Below are 23,540 nucleotides of genomic sequence, written 5' to 3' on the forward strand. Positions count from 1 at the left end.
ACAACTGGTTTAATATTTGCAAAACATACAAAATTACAAAATACAGGTGCATACAAAAATACAAAATACAGGTGTAAAAAATACCATAGGAAACATTTTCCCAATTGCAAAGCATATCAAAATATATAAACATGTACGAAACATTTTATTGGCCGCTGGTGCTTGGCTGCGGATCGTCGATGTCGTCATCTGAGGCAGCAGTTGGGGTTACTGGAGTTGGTTTTTTCATAAACATGGTGAGATTTGTCTCAATTGTATGTTTCTTTTTTTCGTCATAAATTTCACGATATGGACGAAACACATCGTGCGCCATCCGTTCAGTCCTTGCAAATCGTTCCATGTTTGGGTCCATTGCTTCGAAATGTACAAGTTTATTGGGAGGGGTTTGATGAAAAATATGCAAGACACAAAACACAAATTGCTGTACCGAGTCTGGGATAACAGTTGAAATGGTGCACGCGGAGATGGTAGTGCTGCCGGAAGCTGGTCTGCACTGTCGTACGCCCAGCTGGGCAACGTTTGTGCTGCCAGACGCGGAGCAGTCGTGGCTAGCGATTGTGGTCATAAAGTCAAATGGTCGTAAGTTGCATAGGTCGTAAGTCAATCAATACCTGTATGGCAAAAATTTTGGAAGCAGTATGCGAATGACTGAAATTTGAAAAATGATGTGTTCATCAGTATCTGTCTCCCTTTATGAAGTGTAAGCTCCAGGAGAGGTTTTCTGTGCACCCTTGCACCCACCAGACCTAATGCATATTTAGGTCTTAAGAAATATTTGTTGAAAGAATGGACATGTGATTGAATGAGAAACCTAGTGATTTAACAAGTGTCCCTCCCAAGTAACATCAGGACAGGTGATTAGAAAGAAGGTTGAGGTTTTATTGAGGATCATCCATATAGATTGCAGACAGGAAATAGGCTGGAACTTTGTAGACTTAGAGTGTTCACTTCAGATGCCCAGAGACTTGGCAGTCACAGGACTGCAGGGAACCATGCCTGTTACCCTACTCAGAACAGTTCAGTAGCGTCCTGGGCAGGTATTGCCACAGGATAGATTCCCTGGGAAGCAGACTCTGAGATGCAGATTAGCACATGGGAACTTTATTATAGAGTGTTCTTAGAGCACCTGTGGAAGAGAAGGAAGTGAAAGAAACACGGCAGAGGGAGAATTTGGGACATTCCCAGTAGAGGCCTCCGCTTACCCTGTGAGAGGTTCTGAAGCAGGAATAATCCTTTAGAGCTAGCTAAATAATTAGGCTGGGTGTGGTGGCTCATGCCTGTAATTTCATCACTTTGGAAGGCTGAGGCAGGAGGATTGCCTAAGCCCAGGAATTCAAGACCAGCCTGGGCAACAGGGTGAGACCCCATGATATAGTTTGGATGTGTCCCCACCCAGATCTCATCTTGAATTGTAGCTCCCATAATTCCCACGTGTCATGGAAAGGAGACAGTGAGAGGTAATTGGATAATGGGGGCAGGTCTTTTCTATGCTGTTCTCATCATAGTGAATAAGTCTCACAAGATCTGCTGGTTTTATAAAGGGCAGTTCCCGTGCACACACTCTCTCTTGCCTGAAGTAAGGTTTGTCAGTAGAGGGCGCCGGAGGGACACTATCAGAAGAAGGGGCATTTCTTTGGGGTTCTTGTACTTTTCTTCTTGCTCCTATGGAACAGTGGCCTCTGGGCAGCTCCCTGTGGAGATGTGCTGGTGCACACCTGCTGGAGAGTTTTGCTGGCACCCCAGCAAGTGCTTCCAGAGAGTTTCACCAGCATTCTAGTAGGAATGAAGCACCTCAGTGAAATTCTTCACCATCTAGTGGGCCACGGCCACGTCTCAAATGCAGCCTGAAGCTCATCTTGAGAGGCTGTCCTCTTTCAAGTGGGTTCCTTCCTTGAGTACCCTCCTCAGCCTTGATGATAGTAGATACTCCCTACATCTGCTATTCCAATGTTCTTTAGAGAGAGCTTTACCCCTCTTAGTAGTTAATCCCTTTTACTAGTTAACAATTCTTTCCATTAAAATGTTCCCCTGTTCAAATGATTGGTGTGGTTTCTGTCTCCTGACTGGACCCTGACTAATGTCATCATAGACAATAAATGGTTAATGGATGGGCTGGGCACAGTGGCTCACACCTGTAATCCCAGCACTTTGGAAGGCCGAGGAGGGCAGATCACTTGAGGTCAGGAGTTTGAGACCAGTCTGGGCAATCTGGCAAAACCCTGTCTCTACTAAAAATATAAAAATTAGGAAGAGAGATCCGAGATGGCTGATTACTAGCAGCTCAGGATTGTAGCTCCTAGTGAAAGTGCAGAGAACAAGAGGACGCCACACTTTCAGATGAATTTTTGTTGCTCACGGACTGAGATTCCCAGCGGAGGAGCCCCACGGGTCGCCAGCACGACTCTTGTGGCCGGCGCAGTGGTTTTGCTCGTCACAAGAGTCGCAGCAGTTCTTGGTGCAGAGTAAATGGGACTGGGTCCCCTTTCGGCCGATGTTTGGAGCTCCGGGAAGGCAGAGTGACCTATTCAGCTGATTGAAGGACGGACTCAAGAAGGAAGCCAGACTGGAGATTCCCAGGCAGAAAAGCACCATCAATCTTAACGCCGTTTTAGCTGGCGCAGTGGGTTGCTCAGGTTCCAGCGCTAGGAATCAACAAGTTGGCCATCTAGTCAGAAACCTAATTAGAAAGTTGGCAATTATAAAGACCACAGATGGATAAATTTATAACGAAGGGAAGAAACCAGCCTAAAAATGCTGAGACTACCCAAAATCAGAACGCCTCTCCCTCTACAGGGGAGCACAGTTCCTCATCAGCAACTGAACAAGGCCTGATGGAGAACGAGTGTGTTCCATTAACAGAAGCAGGCTTCAAAAGGTGGATGAAAGGAAACTTCTGTGAGTTAAAAGAACTTCTAACCCAATGCAAAGAAACTAAGAACTTTGAAAAAAGGTTTGACAAAATGCTAACGAGAATAGACAATTTAGAGAGGAATATAAGTGAATTAATGGAGCTAAAAAACAATGTGAGAGCTTCGCAAAGTATGCACAAGTTTTGACAGCCAAATTGATCAAGCAGAAGAAAGGATATCAGAGGTCGAAGACCAACTTAATGAAATAAAACAAGAAGACAAGATTAGAGAAAATAGGATAAAAAGGAATGAGCAAAGTCTCCAAGAAATATGGGATTATGTGAAAAGACCTAATCTACGTTTGATAGGTGTACCTGAATGTGATGAAGAGAATGAATCCAAGCTGGAAAATACTCTTCAGGGTATTACTCAGGAAAACTTTCCCAACCTAGCAAGGCAGGACAATATTCAACTCCAGGTAATACAGAGAACACCACAAAGATATTCCTCAAGAAGACCAAACTCAAGGCACATAATCGTCAGATCCACCAGGGTTGAAATGAAGGAGAAAATACTAAGGGCAGACAGAGAGAAAGGTCAGGTTACCCACAAAGGAAAGCCTATCAGAGTCACAGCAGATCTCTCAGCAGAAACCCTACAAGCCAGAAGAGAGTGGGGGCCAATATTCAACATCCTTAAAGAAAAGAACTTTCAACCCAGAATTTCATATCCAGCCAAACTAAGCTTCACAAGCGAAGGAAAAATGAAATCTTTTGTGAACAAGCAAGTACTCAGAGATTTCATCACCACCAGGCCTGCTTTACAAGAGCTTCTGGAAGCAGCATTACACATAGGAAGGAACAACCAGTATCAGTCTTTCCAAAAATATACCAAAAAGTAAACAGCATCAACAACATAATGAAGAATTTACATCAACTAATGGGCAAAACAGCCAGCTAACATCAAATGGCAGTATTAAACTCATATATATTATTATTAATCCTAAATTTAAATCGACGAAATCCCCCAATCAAAGGACACAGCCAAAACCCATCGGTATACTGCATCCAGACCCATCTCACATGCAAGGATACACAAAGACTCAAAACAAAGGAATGGAGAAAGATTTACCAACCAAATGGAAAGCAAAAATAAATAAATAAGTAAAAAGCAGGAGTTGCAATTCTCACCTCTGATAAACTAGACTTTAAAGCAACAAAGATCAAAAGAGGCAAAGAAGGACATTACATAATGGTAAAAGGATCAATGCAACAAGAAGAGCTAACAATCCTAAATATATACGCACCCAACACAGGAACACTCAGATACATAAGACTTATAAAGACACTTAGACTCCCACACAATGATAGTGGGAGACTTCAACATCAATAATAGACAGATCAACGAGACAGAAAATTAACAAGGATATCCAGGACTTGAACTCAGATCCGGAACAAGTAAACTTAATAAACATTTATAGAACTCTCCACTTTAAATACACAAAATATACACTCTTATCAGTACCACATCATACCTACTCAGAGGTTTAAATGAAATATTGGTTCGCTGCTTGTTTGTTATTTTCTTCCCTCATTTTTTTTCCTGTCTCCATTATTAAGCACAATTATTGGCATAAAAGAGGTTTTCAATACCCATTTTTAGACTGCATACTAGCCTGGGCAATAAAGCAATACTCCCGTTCTCTCTCCCTCTTCCTCTTCCTCTTTATTCCTCTCCTTCATTCTTTTTTTTTTTATTCTTTTTTTTCTTTCTCTCTTTCTTTCTTTTTTTCCTTTAAAAAAAAAAAATTTGCGGGGCGTGGTGGTGCTCGCCTGCAGCCTTAGCTACTCAGGAGGCTGAGGCAGGAGAATCACTTGAACCGGGAAGCGGAGGTTGCAGTGAGCTGAGATTGTGCCACTGCCCTCCAGCCCGGGTGACAGAGTGAAGTTTTTGGGAGTTACACGTTTTTAAGCAATCTATAAAACCAATCTCTTTTTCACCTCAATTAAATATATGGCAGATTCCAGTAGCACCGAAGATATGGAAACATATTTCCCTCTCATTTGCTCTCTCTGCATAACCATCATATGGATTTACAATTTGGTCCTGTATTAGCAGAAACAATCCAGCCAGTGTTTTTTTTTTTTTAATGAAGACTAACAGCCCGATGGCTGCTAACCGTTCTACCCATCATCGTTCGAACTTCGCTCACCTCCCAGGCCTGTTAAGGCCTTTGTCCTTGTCGTCAGGACTAGGTAGGTCTCGCCCAATGGGGACAAAGTGGTCACTGGGGATCCGGATCTGCACGGCTCCGTGGCCTAAAGAGGCAGCCGCGCCTGCCTGCGTCCTTAGGCCGCCTTCCCAGACCCTCTATCACCTAATGACCTCCGCTGCAGAGCATTCGAGCGGCCGCCAAGTTTTCTGGTCCGCCCCTCTCGCCGCCACCCAGAGGCATTGCATCCGGGCAGCTCAGCTGGGGCTCTGTCGAGGCCCGGCACACTTGGGCCGGGAGACCCGGTGGCCAGCAGGGTCCAGGCTGGGTACTGGCTGGGAGACGCTGCCGCCGCCATCAGTCACCGAAGTGGGGTGGGGTAGAGAGGTTCACCACAGCTTCAAGGCCTGAGCCTGGCCAGGCCAATGTGCAGCCACAGCAGAGGCCTCCGGTGTCTGAAGGGCAGAGGGCACGGCCTGTCCTGGGGCCCCCCAGCTCACCCGCCAGCCCGGGGCCGGAGGGCCTGGAGGGCCCAGGGGGAGCTCGCAGTGCTCTGCGTTTCTCCGTGTTCTCTGCCGGACCGGAACTCTATTTTAAAAATTTTTAATTTTAGCAAGCAGCCCACTGAACATGGCACTAAACCTCTCTCCTTCCCAGGCAGGATTACTCTGAAAGGCAGGTGTGCTTTTCATTCATCCTCTCTTAGCAAGTGGTGCCTGTTCCCTGCTGGAGTTAAGTTTGAGCCCCTCTTTCCACACCCTGTTCCTGGATACACCAGCAAGACCTGGCCTGAATAGAGATGAGAAACTCGTTTAAAACAGGTAGAAGTGGGCTGGGGCAAGGAGGACTCTGCGGGAGGAGGAAGGGAGAAGCACAGAGGGCCCAGGAAGGCATAGGGGGTGAGGGAGCAGCTGGTGTTTCTGTCCCTCTAAATATCTGGGCTTCCTGCTACCCCAACCCTGGAGGGTGGGGTGGGGGGTGAAACTAGATGCAAGGAACTCTGGGGCCCTCTGGCTGTTCAGTCCAACCCTGCCACCCACCCACCCCCTACCCACCAAAGAGAAAAAAGAAAGAATGAAAAGAAAAGCCACAGGGGCACAAGCACATCCCTAAAACTCAGAAAACTCGTTGGCACACTTCTCGTTGATGGAGATCCGGATCTCTTCCTCCTCGTAATTGTCAAAGTTACTGGCATCCCCAGGGCCTGCAAACTTCGGGATGAAGGGAGCTTCCACCTTCTTCTCATAGATGGCGATCCAGTTGGTTATGGTGAACCACTTGTGGTTCTTGATGTCGCCGACCCCGTTCCAGAGGTTCCCGAAGCGCTTGGTGAGGTCCACCTGCAGCAGGCTCCGCAGCAGGTCCTTGAGGTGAGAGCTGACATGGGAGGGGAACCGCACCTTCCCAGAGACGATCTTCTGATAGATCTGGATCCACTGGTCGGCAGAGAAGGGCGGGAAGGCCATGGCCATCTCATAGGCGAGCACCCCCAGGGCCCACCAGTCCACGGCCTTGTTGTAGCCTTTGCTCAGGATGATCTCGGGGGCCAGGTACTCGGGGGTCCCGCACAGGGTCCAAGTGTGGCCCCTCATGCGCTTGGCGAAACCGAAGTCCGTCACCTGCAGGTAGCCCTGCTGGTCAATGAGGAGGTTCTTGGGCTTCAGGTCGCGGTGGATGAGGTCAAGCAAGTGCAGGTACTGGAAGGCCAGGACGATCTGGGCGGCATAGAAACAAGCATGGGACTCTCTGAACCTTCCGACACGCCGTAGGTGGGAGAACATCTCCTCACCCGGGGATATCCTTTCTTCTGCTTGGTCAATTCGACTGTTAAAACTTGTACATACTTCCCGAAGTCCTCGTGTTGTGTTTTTCAGCTCCATCAATTCACTCATATTCCTCTCTAAATTGTCTATTCTCGTTAGCATTTCATCAAATCTTTTTTCAAAGTTCTTAGTTTTTTGCATTGGGTTAGAATAAGTTCTTTTTGCTCACAGAAGTTTCTTATTATTCACCTTCTGAAGCCTGATTCTGTCAATTCATCACACTCATTCATCAGGCCTTGTTCCCTTGCTGGTGAGGAGTTGTGACACCTTGTAGAAGGTGAGGCATGATTTCAAGTATTTTCAGCCTTTTTGCGCTGATTTCTTCCCATCTTTGTGGATTTATCCACCTGTCGTCTTTGTAGTTGCTGACTTTCAGATTGGGTCTCTGAGTGGACGTCCAGTTTGTTGGTGATGAAGTTATTTCTGTTTCTTAGTTTTCCTTCGGTGATGCTCCTCCCCCACAGAGCTAGACCTTCCTGGCTTCAGCTGTGCTTGCTGTGAAACTCTCAACCCACAGCGTTTCCAATTGCTGTTCTTTTGTGGGGGTGGGACCAGCCGAACCTGATCACCTGGCTCCCTGCCTCAGAGCATTTTTTTTTTTAGTTGAACGGTGGATTCTCTCCCAGGTATTCCGGTCGCCTGTTGAAAAAGCGCCAGGATCTGTGTGATTTCCCATGCGGTGACCCACTGCGCCGACTGAAACAGTGGCGTTGAAATTCGTGGTGCTTTTTGCCTGGGAATCCTCGGGTCTGGCTCCCTGTTTCAGTCCCCTCTTCAATCAGCTAAATGGGCGACTGTGCCTTCCCAGAGCTCCAAACACCAACCAAAAGGGCACCCAGTCCCGTATATTCTGCACTGAGAACCGCCAAGCTGGCCAAAAGAGTCGCGCTGGCGACCCATGGGGCTCCTCCACCTTCGGGAGTCTCCTGGTCCGTGGGCAACAAAAATCCATCTGGAAATGCGGCCTCCACTCACTCTCTGTGCTTTCACTGGGTCAATAGTGCTGTCCCTAATGCAGGCATTCTATTTTGAGAATGCAATAGATTTTACTGTTTGTTTCCACAGGAAGTTGCTAAACTGTTAATACAGTTGATATTCCCAGCCTCTCAACAGCCTTGTGTTTCTAATCCACACAAAACAAGGTAGTATATAATATGCTCCTATAACTTATTTTGGAGAACAAGGCATATTAGAAAATAATCCGACATTTTATTCTTATGTGTCTATGGGACAGACTAAAAAAAAAATTTCCTAAGACAAGAAAACATGAAATGTGAAAATCACAATGAAGGGTGTCTCTGTGACAATTGGCACAAATTGACTGTTTACATCTCTAGCCCCAAACACTTTGCCCAGTGAACCAAATCCTTAAATTGACACAGTTCCAAACGGAGTGCCCAACCCTTCATTAAGGCTGATAGAAAAGCACATGGAGGACATGTGAGGTTTTACTTGTTTATGTAATAAAACAGACACCAATGTTTAGCTGCTGCATGTGTAAATTTAGCCTGCGTGACAGTGGGGAGCTAAGAAGGAAGGAGGCAATTTGGGAAATACCTCCTTCCCACATCACAAACATTCTCAGAACCATCGGAAGACCCCAAAGCCAGGTCCTAAAATACGTGTATTTTATAAAGCAAACCCACCCTCTGGCTTCAGGCTTTGTGTGACCTGGTTTCTCTTTTTAATTTTACAACTAGGGTGGAAAGCTAACAGTGTAGTATGTCATGGTCAATATGTCAACCGCAAAGTGGGTCCAACGTTGCAGAAAGATTCCAGTAGTCATTTAGTACATTTCCCTTGTAAGTTGCGAGAACAGTAGTTGAATCACTGGGGTCTGGAGTCCCTAATGTCAGATCCCCAAGCCTAAAGCTCTGAGGTCTCTTTGTGGATTTTAGTGTACATTTATGTACAATGGCAAGCAGAGTTTTCTCCTGGGGGCAGAGGACAACTTTAAGGAGTGGATTCAAAAGGAGGGGGTGCCACTTTTTACTAGCCATTATTTCAATTTTAACGGTCATCAAACAAATCATCCCTAGTCATTTTGAAATGGAGAACATACAAGTCCCACTGCTCAGTTGGGCTTAAATATTTCCATATCGTCACTACTGCTTCTAAAAATATTTTTTGTTAATTTGTGAAAGTGTAGTTGACAGCACATTTTTGTCTGATGTGCTGCTACTACCATATTAGCTAATATAACAACAACCCAAAAGTGCTTCGGATTGGAGATTCTTCCTCCCTTCCCACCCCATGATAAATAGGACATCACTCAGCTAAATATGAAAAGTGAAGACTGTGCTTATATTTTTCTCTTTGTGGTGGTCAAGTTCACTGACAGGCGGGCCATTCTCAGCCACCCGCACCCCACCAAATATTTAAGACATAGAATTACTTTGTTTAGTTGGTTCAGCCAAGATGGAAATTTCAGATCCCTGTATAAGCTGCATTCCAGCAGCAATGGTGTTTAGCTTATGACTGGGCGAGGAATGACACACTTTTTGAAAGGTAGATAAGCAGTGAGAGAGGATCATTTCCAGAAAGTGATGGGAGCTGAGGAAGATGCATAGAGGCCCCAGCTTATAGCCTTTTCTCAGTTCTATCTACTTTTTATGTTTTCATTAGAAATGGTTAAGAACTAGGAACTGGCAGGGAGGTGGAGGAGGCAACAAAGAGGAATGAAGACTGTGGGAGTTAGGGAGGGAATGACCTCAAGACCCAAAGTGATGAGAATTCCAAAGGAGGGGGAGGGGTCACAGTCTCCAGGGCTTCCAAGAGCAGAAAAATCTGCCAGACCAGCCTTGCAGGCAGCAGTGGGTGCCCATGGAATCTGTTCCATTACATTCATTTTGCATGATTAGCAACAAAACTGACTAAAAGAATTAACAGAGCCTTCAAAATAGATGGTTCCTGGGTAACAGGATGTCCCCTTGTCTTGTTTACTCAAGAACAAACTGTGTCTTTGAAAAGACTAAAGTCATAACACAAGATCCTCATTGGGTCCTGCCATCTTTGGGAAGAACAGTTGCTTTAAGTCAGTGTTTTTCAAACTGCGGTTGTGACCCATGAATGTTGTGAACCAGTTTGAATCATGTTTGACCAGTGTGTTTTAGTGGAATGTAACAGAAAAATCAAAGTGCATCTCATCTAGTTTTGTGAAATTTTTGCTTCTGTTGTGTGTATAACCATATGTTTGTGCCAGGTTGTTATGGAAAATGTAGTTCTTACAGTGGAGCAAGATCTAAAAAGTAGAAAAACACTGCTTTAGGCAACGTTAGAAGGGAAAGAAGGGATTGAGTGTGGTATACAAATAATGTGGTATGTAATTAGCAGAGTGAGAACACATTGCCCAGCTTTTTCTTTAGGTGATGTGTGTGCATGTGCGTGTGTGCATGTGTGTGTGCATGTGTGTGTGATTCCGCATGATGTGCTAGGCAGCAGCATACTTCCTCCTAAGAATAAGACGTCTTAAGATCCAGAGATTTATTTAAGGAAACACTGCTTAGAATGATAATTTAGAAAATCTGAAAAGCAAATCTACAGCTCCACATCAGGGCTCTTAAGATGAATAGATCCACCCTCTTGCCATTGACTTCAAATTATAAATAAGTCCTTAAATGTTTTTTTGGAGGGGGGCCAGGTACGGTGGCTCATGCCTGTATGCCAGCACTTTGGGAGGCCGAGGTGGGCAGATCACTTGAGGTCGGGAGTTCAAGACCAGCCTGACCAACATAGAGAAACCCCGTCTCTACTAAAAATACAAAAAAATTAGCCAGGTGTGGTGGTGCATGCCTGGAATCCCAGCTACTCGGGAGGCTGAGACAGAAGAATCGCTTGAACCTGGGAGGCGGAGATTTTGGTGAGCTGCGATTGCTCCATTGTACTCCAGCCTGGGCAACCAGAGCAAAACTCTGTCTCAAAAAAAAGAAAAATGAAAGTTGTTTTTTTTTTTTTTTCCAGGTGATAATATCTTTGCCTGAAAAAAAACAAAACAAAAAACCAAAAACAAACAAAAAAACCCAGCCAGTCACCTCAACAATAATATCATAATTTTACATGGCTGATGTTAAGAAAAAGTTTCACCTGAGTTATTTATGGTGCCTGGCTCTCAGGAGGCGAATTTCCTGTATATGTATATTTCCCTAACAGAGACGTAGAAAATCAGAAAATCATCCATACTGCCTTCTGTTTCCAAAAACATTGAAAAATGTTTCTACCTTCACATTCCCTGTTAGCCTTTGAAGTCTGATATCCGGTGACAGGGTATCGAAATCTAAGCAGCCACACCTCAGGGATGCTGGGGAAATCCTTTGACAGAAAGATGAGGAAGCAGGATGCTCAGAAACTCAGACACATTATCACTGATTAATGGAACATTTATTAATATTCGTAAGGTGCAGACTATGATACACAAAAAGACAGTGATGTAAAATGACAGGCGTCTTCATCAGAGGTCTGCTTTGTAGCCTGTGAGTTTAGTTGTCGACAGTACACTCAAGGCTGAGGACTTGGCGACTTGGGCTCCTTTGCCTCTGACACAAAGCAAGGACCTTCAGTAACAGCTGATGCTCCAATCAGTTTTTGCTCGTACACACTGTTGGCCATAGGGATCTTTCTTATGGCTTCCAAGGAAACCAGTACCTCCCTCCACCACCATCACATTGCAAACAACCAAAAGCACATATGTTCAGAGCTGACTCGAAAATGAGTCCTCATGAGAGGCACATGACAAGTGCTGGCTACGAGACTTACTTAAGGAAGACAGCAATGGGAATGTCCCCAGGTTAATGAACTAGAGTATGTTCAGAACAGAGCAGGGAACTACCAACCTCTTCCTTCTGACAAGATCTGACAGGTTCTTTGCCTGATTTGAAAGCAGTCCCTCTGAAGCTGACCCAGTTCTATAGTTGAAAATGCTTACCTTGCCATGTCCTTCTATAGTGTACCTTGCCATGTTCTCTGACATTTTGATAGGGGTTTATTTTATGCTGGAGGTTGCTAATTCTTGCAAAATCTGGGTTTCTGGGATTTGCCATTTATTCAGCAGGAACCTACAAAGTCTGTGTTTATTCTTGACTGAAAGAATTGAATACACAGCATCTTTCATCATAAATATAATGCCCTGGGAGAAGATACAGCAGCAAACCAGACAGACAAGGTCCCTAGGGGCCCCAGAACCCAGTACAGTGCCTAGCACACAGTAGGCAACTTAATAGTAATTGAACAGATACATGAATGATATCTGGGCTGAGATGGTGGAGGTCACATTGATGTTTTTACTACAATGCTTTGCATCTCTGAAATTACAGACTTCCATTTTACATGTTAGCAATGGTATTTAATTTTCCTTGGCCAACGTTATGCTTGAGTTTGATTCATACAATAAAAAGTATGGACCATTATAAATATCTTAGATTCCCTCTCGGGGTATCTTCTTCTGGCCAAATTTTCATACTAAAGAGATGAAAATTTTCATTTTCTCTAACCTGCCCTCAAAGGTTTACTAAAATAAAAGAGATTCATCTTATCCAAGTTACAAAAACAAAAAAGTTGTGAAATCATTTTGCTGCACAAATCTAAAATACTATTATTAACCATAATGTCAACTTACTTAGGTCAGTTCTTCAATTGCTATGCTTTGAACATTCACAAATGGTTATTTTCCTTCCATTCTAAGTAATGACAGTTCAGTTACTAAGGAATTGTTTTTAATTAACAATTACTTCAATTTCCTATGAAACACGAGCTAACACTCTCATCAATTTTTATCCAAAATTATCATTGCTTAAGAGTTCCTACTTTCAAGAGAAAATTTGTAGTAGCGCAGTGGAAAACAAAAATCTCATTTTACAGGTAAATGTTAAGTATCAGATAATTGAGTAGCTTATACATTGTATCCTAGTACTATCATTCTCAGTGCCTGAATACTAATCAGTTTAACTGCTTTCAAGCTATATATTTTTTAATGCGATTAAAACGTACAGTCTCACAGTAAATTTCAATGGCTTATTAAAGGCCTTTACATGGCATCAGTATCATATATTAGAGATGAATGGTGTTTCTAATTTGCTAGTCACTTGAGTCAAGTTTACTTTAAGCAGAAAGCGTATTTATGCAAGTAATGGTAATACAAATGGTCTCGGGAAAAGCTGTCGGCGAGGATTTAACATTTTTGAAGTATGCTTTTGTGTATCTTTGAAATGGGCATTTTATAGGCATTGGGCCAAAGCATCTTAAAATCATGCCCCTTAGTACAGGTATAAGTATTATCAGTGCTGCCTGAATGCTCAGATAGACTGGTGAGGTGTGTTTTTAAGGGTGAGTGGAGGTCAGGTGAGGTGTGGGGATTTGAACTGCCTTCATTTGAGTAACATTCTTTAGGACCAGGGCCCTGCTGCTTAACATTTGACGGGGAAGGCAGCAGTATCCTCAGCACCTGCCCCTGGGAGCCTGATGGAACTGCAGAAATTCTGCCCCCGACCCACTGAGTCAGAATCTTCATTCATACCAGGTCCCCAGATGATCTGCAAGCACTTCAGTGTTAGACAAGCACTGGGCTAGGACCCCAAAGCTTCTGCTTACCAGTGGCCAAGCACAGTGTGCGGCGTTACTTTCTTTCCTTCTCGCTTCTGAAATCATCCTCTTTTTATGATATCCCCTCAGCCAGTTTCCCTTTCTTTCCCCTCACTCCCACATTCCCCAGACCCACACGAGTTTTCCAGCTGTGATGTCCTTGCTTTTATCAAGAAACCACTGCTAATGCCCCCCATCTGATGCCAACCAGGTCTCTCTGCTGCTGAGTCATCTTGGGAAGGTCCAGGCATGGTAATGACTCCCAAGGATTTATTCTGCCTTCCGGTGGCTGGGCCTCCCCTTCTTCATTTATTCTACATGGAGACGTCATCCTTCTAAGTTATCCACCAAAACCCAATTTCCCCTTTCCATTTTAAATCCTTCTGTTCTCAAGTGGGGGTTTCTTTGTCCCTGTTTCTGGTCATGGAATGCTGCCTTCCTAACCTGGCATGAAGCTTCTTTGCTAATGTTTGTAGGGCACAGAAAGGACAAAAGGTGTTTGGGGGAGTCATAGGCAGGGTTTACTCAGTAGAGGGGAATTACTAATGCCCCACTTAGCAGAACCCTTCACACACTTCATTTGGCCCTACCTTTGCAATGAGGGACTCAGCCTATAAGAGGCAATTGGACATCCAACCCCAGACCCAGACTGGCCAGCCAGTTGGCCCCTTGAAGCAATTTGGTCCCTCCTTTCCAAACTGTGCAGGGGTAAAGGGCTCTGCTAGAAGTGAACTGGGCATTTAGAAGCACATTGCTTACAAATTCAGGCTTTGTGGGCTGGGGGTTAGCGCAGCCAATGGTCAAGGGAACATTTTTGGGTCAACCAGGTGAGGACCCCTCAAGGCTTCTCTGGAGTGGTCAACACCCAGAACAGATCTCTTTAATCAGAAGAGACTGGCAGGGGGAGAAACAAGATTGCTTTCTGGCCATAGTGAGTCCGAGGACCGCGCTTACAGCTTCCATTCTTCTTGAGGCCAACAAACCAATTCTTCTCTGCGTGTTTCTTGGATATGTAGGTGTTGTAATGGTTCTCCTCCAGCCTTTCCAGGAACAAACATTCCTCATTTGGTGTCTGCTAAAAAGATAAAACCAAAAGAGAGTAGGACAGTTAGTGAGTGGTTTGACATGGGAGTCCCCATGTACTAGCTGTGTGACATTGGGCAATTCTTTTGGAAGAATCAGCAACCTCCAGCCTAAAATAAAGCCCTATCAAAATGTCAGACGACATGGTAGGGTAAACTTAACATTTTCCACTTTAGAATCGGGTCAGTTTCAGAGGGACTGCTTTCAAATCAGGCAAAGAACCCGTCAGATCTTGACAGAAGGAAGATGTTGGTAGTTCTCTGCTTTGTTTTGAACATGCTCTAGTTCATTAATTTGGGGACATTTCTATGGAAGGAAAATGACAATTTGTGAAAGTTCAAAGCAATAGTGCAATTGAAGAATTGACCTAAGTTGACATTATGGTTAATAATAGTATTTTAGATTTGTACAGCAAAATGATTTCATAACTTTTTTGTTTTTGTAACTTGGATAAATCTCTTTTATTTTAGTAAATCTTTGCAAGCAGGTTAGAGAAAATGAAGTGTGGCTTAACATCTCTTTAGTATGAAAATTTGGCCAGAAAAAGATACCCAGAGTGGGAATCTAAGATGTTTATAATGGTCCATACTTTTTATAGTACGAATCAATCTCCATGCTTCAGTCTCCTCTTCAGGAAAATTGGGGTCATGGTGGGACTTATTTCAGAGGGTAGTCATAAGGACTTAGAACAGTACCTGGTACTAAAGAGCCTTCAATATGCATTTGCTATTATTGTAAACTCCCTTTCCATTTAAGATCCATTTTAAAGTAATAAAGATGCTACCTATGAGGCCACTTCAAAGAGACCTCAGGACTCTAGAATCTCCCACTGGGTACATCCTGCTCAACTATAAGTACCTTGAGGGCAGGGCTGGATCTTTCATCTCTGTAGTGGCCTGGCACACAGGCATGACTATGGAAAAACATTCAAAATAGGTAAAAAGCAGACTGTGATGTAGTGTTTTTGTTTTTTGTTTTTTTAACTCGAAGCCTAGACTTAAAGAATAAATGAAAAGCTGTGAAAATGCCCTCTTATCCTGGTGATTTTCACTCATAATGCCAGGATTTTACCTCAGTATCGTTATGAAGATATGCTTGTGCAGAATTTATCCTAAGCACGAAACATATCCTAAAATTTAAATATTTTTTAAAAAATGGAAATAGCTTTATTTTTTGCTACTTATAAAAAGAATCTTATAAAAAGATACTACTTGTGGCCAGGCACAGTGGTTCATGCCTGTAATCCTAATAGTTTGGGAGGCTGAGGCAGGAGGATTGCTTGAGCCCAGGAATTTGAGGCCAGGCTGGACAACATAGCAAGACCCCATCTCTTAAAAAAAAAAAAAATTTTTTTTTTAATTGGCTAGGTGCTGTGGTGTGTACCTGTCATCCTAGCTACTTAGGAGGCTGAGGTAGGAGGATTGCTCGAGTCCAGGAGTTTGAGGCTGTAGTGAGTTAGGAGTGTACCACTGCACTCTAGCCTGGGTGACAAGAGTGAGACCCTGTCTCTAAAGAGTAATAAAAGTGCTGCTTATAAGAAGAATTGTACTTTTAAAAACATACCTTTACTTTGTAAAAAAGAATAAACTACCCCAAAGCCTGTCACCCAGACACAGGCGACTGTTAATCGCTGATGAACATTCTTTTTTTGTTTGTTTGTTTGTTTGTTTTGTTGTTTTTTTTTTAAAGATGGGGTTTCACCACATTGGTCAGGCTGGTCTTGAACTCCCAACCTCAGGTGATCCGCCCGCCTTGGCCTCCAAAGTGCTTGGATTACAGGCGTGAGCCACCGCACCCGGCCCTGAACATTCTTTCCTACGTCTCTTTATGTACATACAGAATAGATAAGGCTATGTGGATATAGACTTATGATCTTATCAAAATGTCATGTTTCATTTGATGTTTTAAAAATGAACAACAAACCTATGAAAACATTCAATATTGCGAACAAGAAAAATGCAAATAAAAAATTATTTATCATATGTTAGCTATCCTATGTGCAAAGATAAAAAAATTTGCAAGACTTAGAATGTGGGAACTAGGCACTGCCATGCACAGTTGGTGAGATAAATTAATGGAAACTTTTTGAAGATAGTTTAGCAATATGTATCACAATTTACAATATGCATTACCTTTGATGCAGCAGTTTCACTTCTAGGAATCTATCCCTAGGAGATGGTTGAGCAGGTGTACAGCTATATCTTTGAAGATAGTTTGTGAACTAATGGTTATAAGGGCAAGAGACTGGGAGTAACCTATACGTCCATGGAAAGGTAATTGGTTAAGTGGATGAAAGAACATCCATACAGTAGAATTCAGTGCAGCTGTAAACTTCTTAAGCTGGAAATCAGCCACAACATATTAAAGATTGTACTTACTTGAAAAAAACATCTAGCAACCACTGTTTTGGTTACTTGTAGTTAATCTGTTGGTGGGATGGGGAACTCAAATTTTAAACTTTCTATTCGTCAAGATCTTAGAAAAATATTTATTACATTTGGGTCTAAAACAGGTATATTAAAACACTTATGCTGGGAAATGAGACATCTGACTTTGCTTTGTCTTTTTCTTTTCTTTTTTTTTTTTTGAGACGGAATTTTGCCCTTGTTACCCAGGCTAGAGTGCAATGGCACGATCTCGGCTCACCGCAACCTCCACCTCACCGCAACCTCTGCCTCCTGGGTTCAAGCAATTCTCCTGCCTCAACCTCCGGAGTAGCTGGGACTACAGGCACGCGCCACCATGCCCAGCTAATTTTTGTATTTTTAGTAGAGACGGGGTTTCACCATGTTGACCAGGATGGTCTCGATCTCTTGACCTCGGTTCCCAAAGTGCTGGGATTATAGGTGTGAGCCACTGCGCCCGGCCTGCTTTGCCTTTTTCAAGTCGAGTGACCTCTGCAGTCTCTCTTCACCCACAGTGGTGGGGTGATTCCCTTTCTGGTGGTTTTCAATCATATTGTTCATTGTTTTCTATGTGTTAGCATGTTTGTTACTTTAGGTTATAAACCCTAGTGAGGAAGGACATGGAGCCTTGTTGGTCTTCTCTCTATCCCCCAGACACAGAGCCTTGCAAATAATAGGTGCTCACCAGCTAAGTAATGCATTTAATTTGATTCTTGAGATAAGATAAAGCAGTCAGTAGAGTCAGCCTTTCTTAATAAGGAACTGTGTAACAGGAAGTATCTTGCTTCTTATTCATTCATAATCTTGTGAAATGACAACTGGCTGAGACACTTTAGATCCTTTTGGAACAAGATGAGTATAAATATAATATTTAATTGGATGACTCTGCTGTCTCTAGAGGAACTTGGTCCAGACGTTTGTGTTTGATGCACGTTGTTGGGGGTAGAAGGAGGTAGGCAGTCTGGACCTGTGTGGGTTGCCCACTCCCTTGTAGGGAGGACTCACCCCATGACACCTCACAGTGGGCATCAGGCCTGTGTTCTGTGACAAAGATGAGGATGGCCATCCTATTGCCCACCTGATGTCTCTATTACACTGGAGCAGTTGACACACACAAAATAGCTGAGTCACAGGCTGAATCAGCAGGCCAGATCAGCGGTGCTCCATCCCTCCACAAGGATTTGTCAGCACTCGTCATGCACTTGGTACAAGGCTGAGGACATGTGGGTTAACTATTGATTCATGCCTATTGTTTAAATTGTTTTCTTTTTTATATTTAGCATGTTTCCCCTCCCACCCCAAATTACATAGATGACGTAGACTCACTGTAAAAAAAAATTGTAAAATATAGAAAGGTATTCATATATTATAAAATCACCTATTCCCAACCCCCAGAGATTACTATATTAATATATTGATATATAGCCTTTCAAATTTTTAAAAAATAAATATATCCTTTCCACACACACAAATTTGAATCAGGATGGATTAGTGCCTAAATTTTGTGGAGAGCATGAAGCAGAGCTTTGAGATATCTTAGAACTTCTCTTTATCAATGGGGAAAATGCAAACATTCTTAGGTGTAGTAGAGTAAGACTGTATTTCAGGTGAATTGCAGTGATGTCCACAGATATGGTGGGAAAAGGGGGTGCCTACAGCCTATCAGAAATTAGATTCTGGGAGTTCTCCCTCGGTATTTTTATATAAGTAAAAGCAGTTTGTAATAAACATCAAAATTGATTTAAATGGGGAAAAGCCTTTAAAGCCTTAAAACTGTGGCATAACCTAAGACACAGTGAGGGTGAGGGGCTTCTAAGCTGATGACTTGTCTTATAGCCTCCACATGTCTGTGACATGCCAGCCACTCTGATGGGCGCATTCTGTGTGTTGCTCCACTGAACCCATGTATGCTCTGTGTGAGGCAGTTATGATCGTGACCAGCCCCATTTTAGACAAGGCTGGGAGTGGGTGAGTGACTTGCCAGAGTGGCAAAGGCATGAGATTCAATCATCAGTCTGAGACTGAATGATTGGTTGATGGATTGATATTTACTACCACTTGAAAGAAGTACCTTTAAAAAAAAAACCCTAGGCCAGGCATGGTGGCTCCCACCTGTAATCCCAGCACTTTGGGAGGCTGAGGCAGGCGGATCATCTGAGGTTGGGAGTTTGAGAGCAGCCTGACCATGAAGAAACCCCATCTCTACTAAAAATACAAAATTAGCCGGGTGTGGTGGCTCATGCCTGTAATTCCAGCTACTCGGGAGGCTGAGGCAGGAAAATCGCTTGAACCTGGGAGGCGGAGCCAATATCGCACCATTTCGCCCCAGCCTGGGCAGCAAGAGCGAATTCCATCTCAACAACAATAACAACGACAACAAAACCCTTACTCCCCATGCAGCAGTTGGTGCCTCGGCTCCAAACCCCTCAAAGCCATCCCAGGTGATCTGGACTGAGCATATAGCCTTTTAGAGGTTACCTATGACCCTGAGGATCTCATCTCCTGACCCCTAGCGGGCAGCGAGAGGAAACAGAACTGTGCTCATCTGGACCCTTGGCTGAGGCGACAACTTCAAGAGAGGGCTTCCTGTGCCCTCTGTCACTTGGCAGTTTGATATAAGTTGAAACTCCAGACTAAAACCCCCACTTCATAAAAGGGGTGCAGATTGGGTCAGGAATTATAACCAAGCCTTGGTTTATCAACTGTTAGGATACAGAGGAGAGATCATTAAGACCTAGAAATAACTTCACAACCTGCAGTCACTGGTTTAAGCTGTCTCTCCAGGTAACTCTTGTCACAGAGATACAAATAGGGGAAAATTACATTGCTTCTATTTCTATTCCTTTCCCATAAAGACCAATCTATACTCAGTCAAGCCTGTATAAAGCATTAGCTATGACAGGGAAAGAACAGTGAACATGGAGGATTTTAGCTACTGAAGAAACAATTAGACTACGCCTCTCCATGTGGCTCATTCATCCTCACATCCTTTCAGTACCTAACATGGAACTTAGAAACGAGACATTTGATAAATGTTGAATTAAGTTATTAAGCTTTCTGTCCTTTTAGGTGATCCTTTCAGAATAAAAGGGACAGGCCAGTCACGGTGGCTCACGCCTGTAATCCCAGCACTTTGGGAGGCTGAGGCAGGTGGATCGCCTGAAGTCGGGAGTTGGAGACTACCCTGACCAACACGGAGAAACCCCATCTCTACTAAAAATACAAAATTAGCAGGGTGTGGTGGCGCATGCCTGTAATCCCAGCTACTTGGGAAGCTGAGGCAGGAGAATTGCTTGAACCCAGGAGGCGGAGGTTGTGGTGAGCCGAGGTTGTAGATTGTACCATTGCACTCCAGCCTGGGTGGCAAGAGCGAAACTCCATCTCAAAAAAAGGTGGGGGGGGGGTCTATTTTCAAATTTTTATGCATGACATATAACCTACAAAAGCCCAGGCTCTGCCATTCGTGTAAAAAGCAATCAGAAACACGCCTATAGCACATACTGCCTAGGTACTCAGGAAACATTTTTGGGCTGTGCGTGGTGACCTATAATTTCAGCACTTTGGAAGGCTGAGCCCAGGAATTTGAGACCAACCTCAGCAGCATACTGAGACTCTGTCTCTACAAAAAATAAAAACATTAACCGAGCATGGTGGTGTTTGTCAGTAGTCCCAGCTACTCAGGGGGCTGAGGTGGAAGAATCGCCTGAGCCCAGGAGTTGGAGGCTACAGTGAGCCATGATTGCCCCACTGCACGCCAGCATGGGTGACAGAGCCAGACTGTCTCAGAGAGAAAAAAAGAAAAACATTTTTGGAATGAATGAATGAATGAATGGAATGGGATTAGATATTCTAAAATGAGTGACTGAGGAGTTACCAAGACATCAATCAATCTTTCCTCTGTGTTTGTATGATAATACATTTGAGTGTTTTGAGAGAATACCGCAAGAAACTCTTTTATGTTTGTGCCTAAAATAAAGCAGCGTGAGGGTGGGAATCCTTCTGGAAAAAATAACAAACAGAGACTAATTGTTGCTTTATAGTTTGCCTCACTCCATGTAACAAGATTTCTGGAAACCTCAAACCTTGGCCGCGTCTGGAAGCGTGTCAGCTTCATACTTACTGAGCCGTATAAAAGCCCGTCGGTGTCCATGGCCAAGTACTGGCCAGTCTCGGTACTCTTTATATACACCTCCCCCACGCTTTCCGCACTGAGCTGCAGCTGAACTGGAATAAAAATAACACGAGCAAAAGTAAATAAACACTACGCTTTTGCCGATAGGACCCGTCAGCCAGGACAGTTGGCCATGGAAAATTCTGCTCATTCATTTCTCAGAGCCCTCAGGGATGAGCCTCAGATTAATCAAAACATAGAAATACAGTCCCTTTGTCTTTGTCCCCCCCAAAGAAAGCTGTCCGTGGGGAGTTATGACCTGGTGAGAGGGAGGAGAGACAAGGCCAGCTCATCTACCTGTCCACGCTGCTGGTTACAAAATGACTCCGTGGGCACCTTCATGGTGCCTCACTGCTTTTTTTCTGTCACCTGGAGGAGGAGGAAATGGCATTGGCTCCCCTGGGCTCCCTCATCCCTGCATCTTGGAGTGCCTTCGAGTAGGATCTGGCCAGCCTGCATGTGTTCTGCTTTTGTTATCAACCTGCACAGGGGTGCCTTTTAATTGTCTGGGTCTTGTAGTCGTGGGAGAGACTCCTGTCCACAGATCGTTAGTTTATAAAGTCTGAGATTGCTGTTTTCCCTGAGACAGAAGAGGTTCCCAGAAAGTTAGGATTGGTTGCCACATACGAAATTCAGGGAAATTCACAATCAAGCTTCCGTCAATCCCTCAGCCTTTGTGGCAACCCACCTGGGGTACAGGCAGAGGGCAGATCGCCAGCTCCTGATGGAGGGGAGAACGAAGCCGTTACCTGGAAATGCAGTGATGAGAACAGTGGTTCTCAATGGGGGGTGATTTTGTTCCAAAGAGGACATTTGGTAATGTCTGGAGACAGTTTCTGCTGCCACAGCTAGTGGGGTGGGTGCTACTGGCATCTGGTGGGTAGAGGCCAGGGATGCTGCTAACATCCTACAATGCACAAAGCAGCCCCCACAGCAAAGAATTTTCCAGCCCAGAGTCAGCAGCACCTAGGCTGAGAAACCTGGAGATGGGGGGAAAGAACCGTGAGTTACAGAGCCACACTCGCCTCATTCACACTGATTGGCACTCCCAAGGTGCTGGATACTTAATTGGAATCCAGTATCCATTTGATAATTATTAACTTGTTTATTCACCCTAAGGTGCCTCTTGAGGGAGATGCTTTGGTGATTCACATTTGGGAATTGGAATTAATTGTAGACTCTTTGGGATAATTTATTTGGTCACCAGACCATCACAACCACCATTACAACTAGTAGTGAAATCTAGACCAGGAACCAGTGGCTGCCCAGTAGTTCCCTAGGAGGATAAGGTGGCATCTCTGAGGTTCAGGCTGGCAGAGGGCGAGGGACAGGAGAGGCTGGAACACACGTGGCTTTGGTTAGTAGATCTAGACCCCTCATTGGCTTTTCTTTGTTTTCTTTTTTCTTTGTTTTTCTTTTTATTTATTTGTTTTTGGGATGGGGTCTTGCTCTGTCACTTAGGCTAGACTGCAGTGACACGATCTTGGGTCACTACAACCTCCGCCTGCCAAGTTCAAGCAATTCTCCTGCCTCAGCCTCCCGAGTAGCTGGGATTACAGGAGTGTACCATGTCTGGCTAATTTTTATGTGTTTAGTATAGATGGAGTTTCACCATGTCGGCCAGGCTTGTCTCAAACTCCTGACCTCATGTTCTGCCTACCTCGGCCTCCCAAAGTGCTGGGATTATAGACGTGAGCCACGGTACCCGGCTTGTTTTCATTTTTGATTTACTTTATTTGAATAGGAAATATACTCGCATGTTTCCACCTAGCAGAGGAGACAGTGAAAATCTCCCTTCTGAAGTGCACGTCTCCTGGGGGAATATGGAAACAAGGAAACTCCTCCTAGACACATTGCATGTGTATCCTTTCTAGAGAGCTTGCATTCATATATTGCAAAAGACATACTGTCTCTTACTAATGGTAACATACTAAGCACACAGTTCTGCACCTTGCTTTTTTTGCTTAGCAAATTGGAGAACTTTCTACATCAGTTCTGAAAGTGAACTTCTTTCTTCTTGCCAATTGAATTGTGTTCCATTATGTAGCTACACCATAATCGTTTAACCACTTCTCTGTTCATATGCCTCTATTTTCTTATTTCTCTTTGCTTTCCTTATCTCCTGATTCACCCCCAGGATGATACATAGTTTCATCACCCTTATCTAAGATGCAATTCTCCCTTCCTTGGAAGTCTTTGCGATAGAGACTCAGGACTTCCTTTAGCTTCCTGTGGCAAGTGGAGTTTATTTTATTCACAGGAAGGAACTGGAACCCACAGATGCACTTTCTCACAGGTCCTCCTAGTCATGGTTAGCTCCGAGAGTGTAGTCACGAGGGAACAGGCCAATGGGCCTCTACTGTAAGGTGGGCCTGCTCTCTTGAGCCTTCAGTCACACCACTTGTTCGCTCTGTCTTTCTGCTC

At 44.0% G+C, this 23,540-nt stretch overlaps 2 protein-coding genes and 1 long non-coding RNA gene across 7 annotated transcripts in view; 1 reads left to right on the forward strand and 2 right to left on the reverse strand.

Annotated features, from left to right (window-relative positions):
* The window catches only part of LOC116525813, a 373,035-nt gene that overhangs the window by 187,726 nt on the left and 161,769 nt on the right, over nucleotides 1-23,540 (forward strand). The window lies entirely within an intron of this gene.
* On the reverse strand, nucleotides 5,653-6,869 carry LOC116525545 (cAMP-dependent protein kinase catalytic subunit gamma-like). Its single transcript, XM_032241476.1, has one exon. It carries the CDS (start codon nucleotides 6,840-6,842, stop codon nucleotides 6,171-6,173), a length of 672 nt encoding a protein of 223 aa, XP_032097367.1. The 5' UTR covers nucleotides 6,843-6,869; the 3' UTR covers nucleotides 5,653-6,170.
* FGF1 (fibroblast growth factor 1) overlaps nucleotides 11,986-23,540 on the reverse strand; it is a 110,255-nt gene continuing 98,700 nt past the window's right edge. For 3 of the 5 annotated variants that reach the window (XM_032241673.1, XM_032241589.1, XM_032241754.1), the window contains exons 3-4: nucleotides 21,066-21,169; nucleotides 11,986-14,532 (exon numbers count right to left, since the gene is read on the reverse strand). In XM_032241673.1, the coding sequence (XP_032097564.1) occupies nucleotides 14,338-14,532; nucleotides 21,066-21,169 (299 nt within the window). In that variant the 3' untranslated portion in view covers nucleotides 11,986-14,337. The remainder of the gene's footprint in view (nucleotides 14,533-21,065; nucleotides 21,170-23,540) is intronic. The other 2 variants (XM_032241922.1, XM_032241844.1) reach the window with 1 other exon arrangement.

This window comes from Sapajus apella, unplaced genomic scaffold, assembly GCF_009761245.1.
Source record: "Sapajus apella isolate SASKATOON/1434 unplaced genomic scaffold, GSC_monkey_1.0 scaffold1, whole genome shotgun sequence".
Taxonomy (NCBI): Eukaryota; Metazoa; Chordata; class Mammalia; order Primates; family Cebidae; genus Sapajus; species Sapajus apella.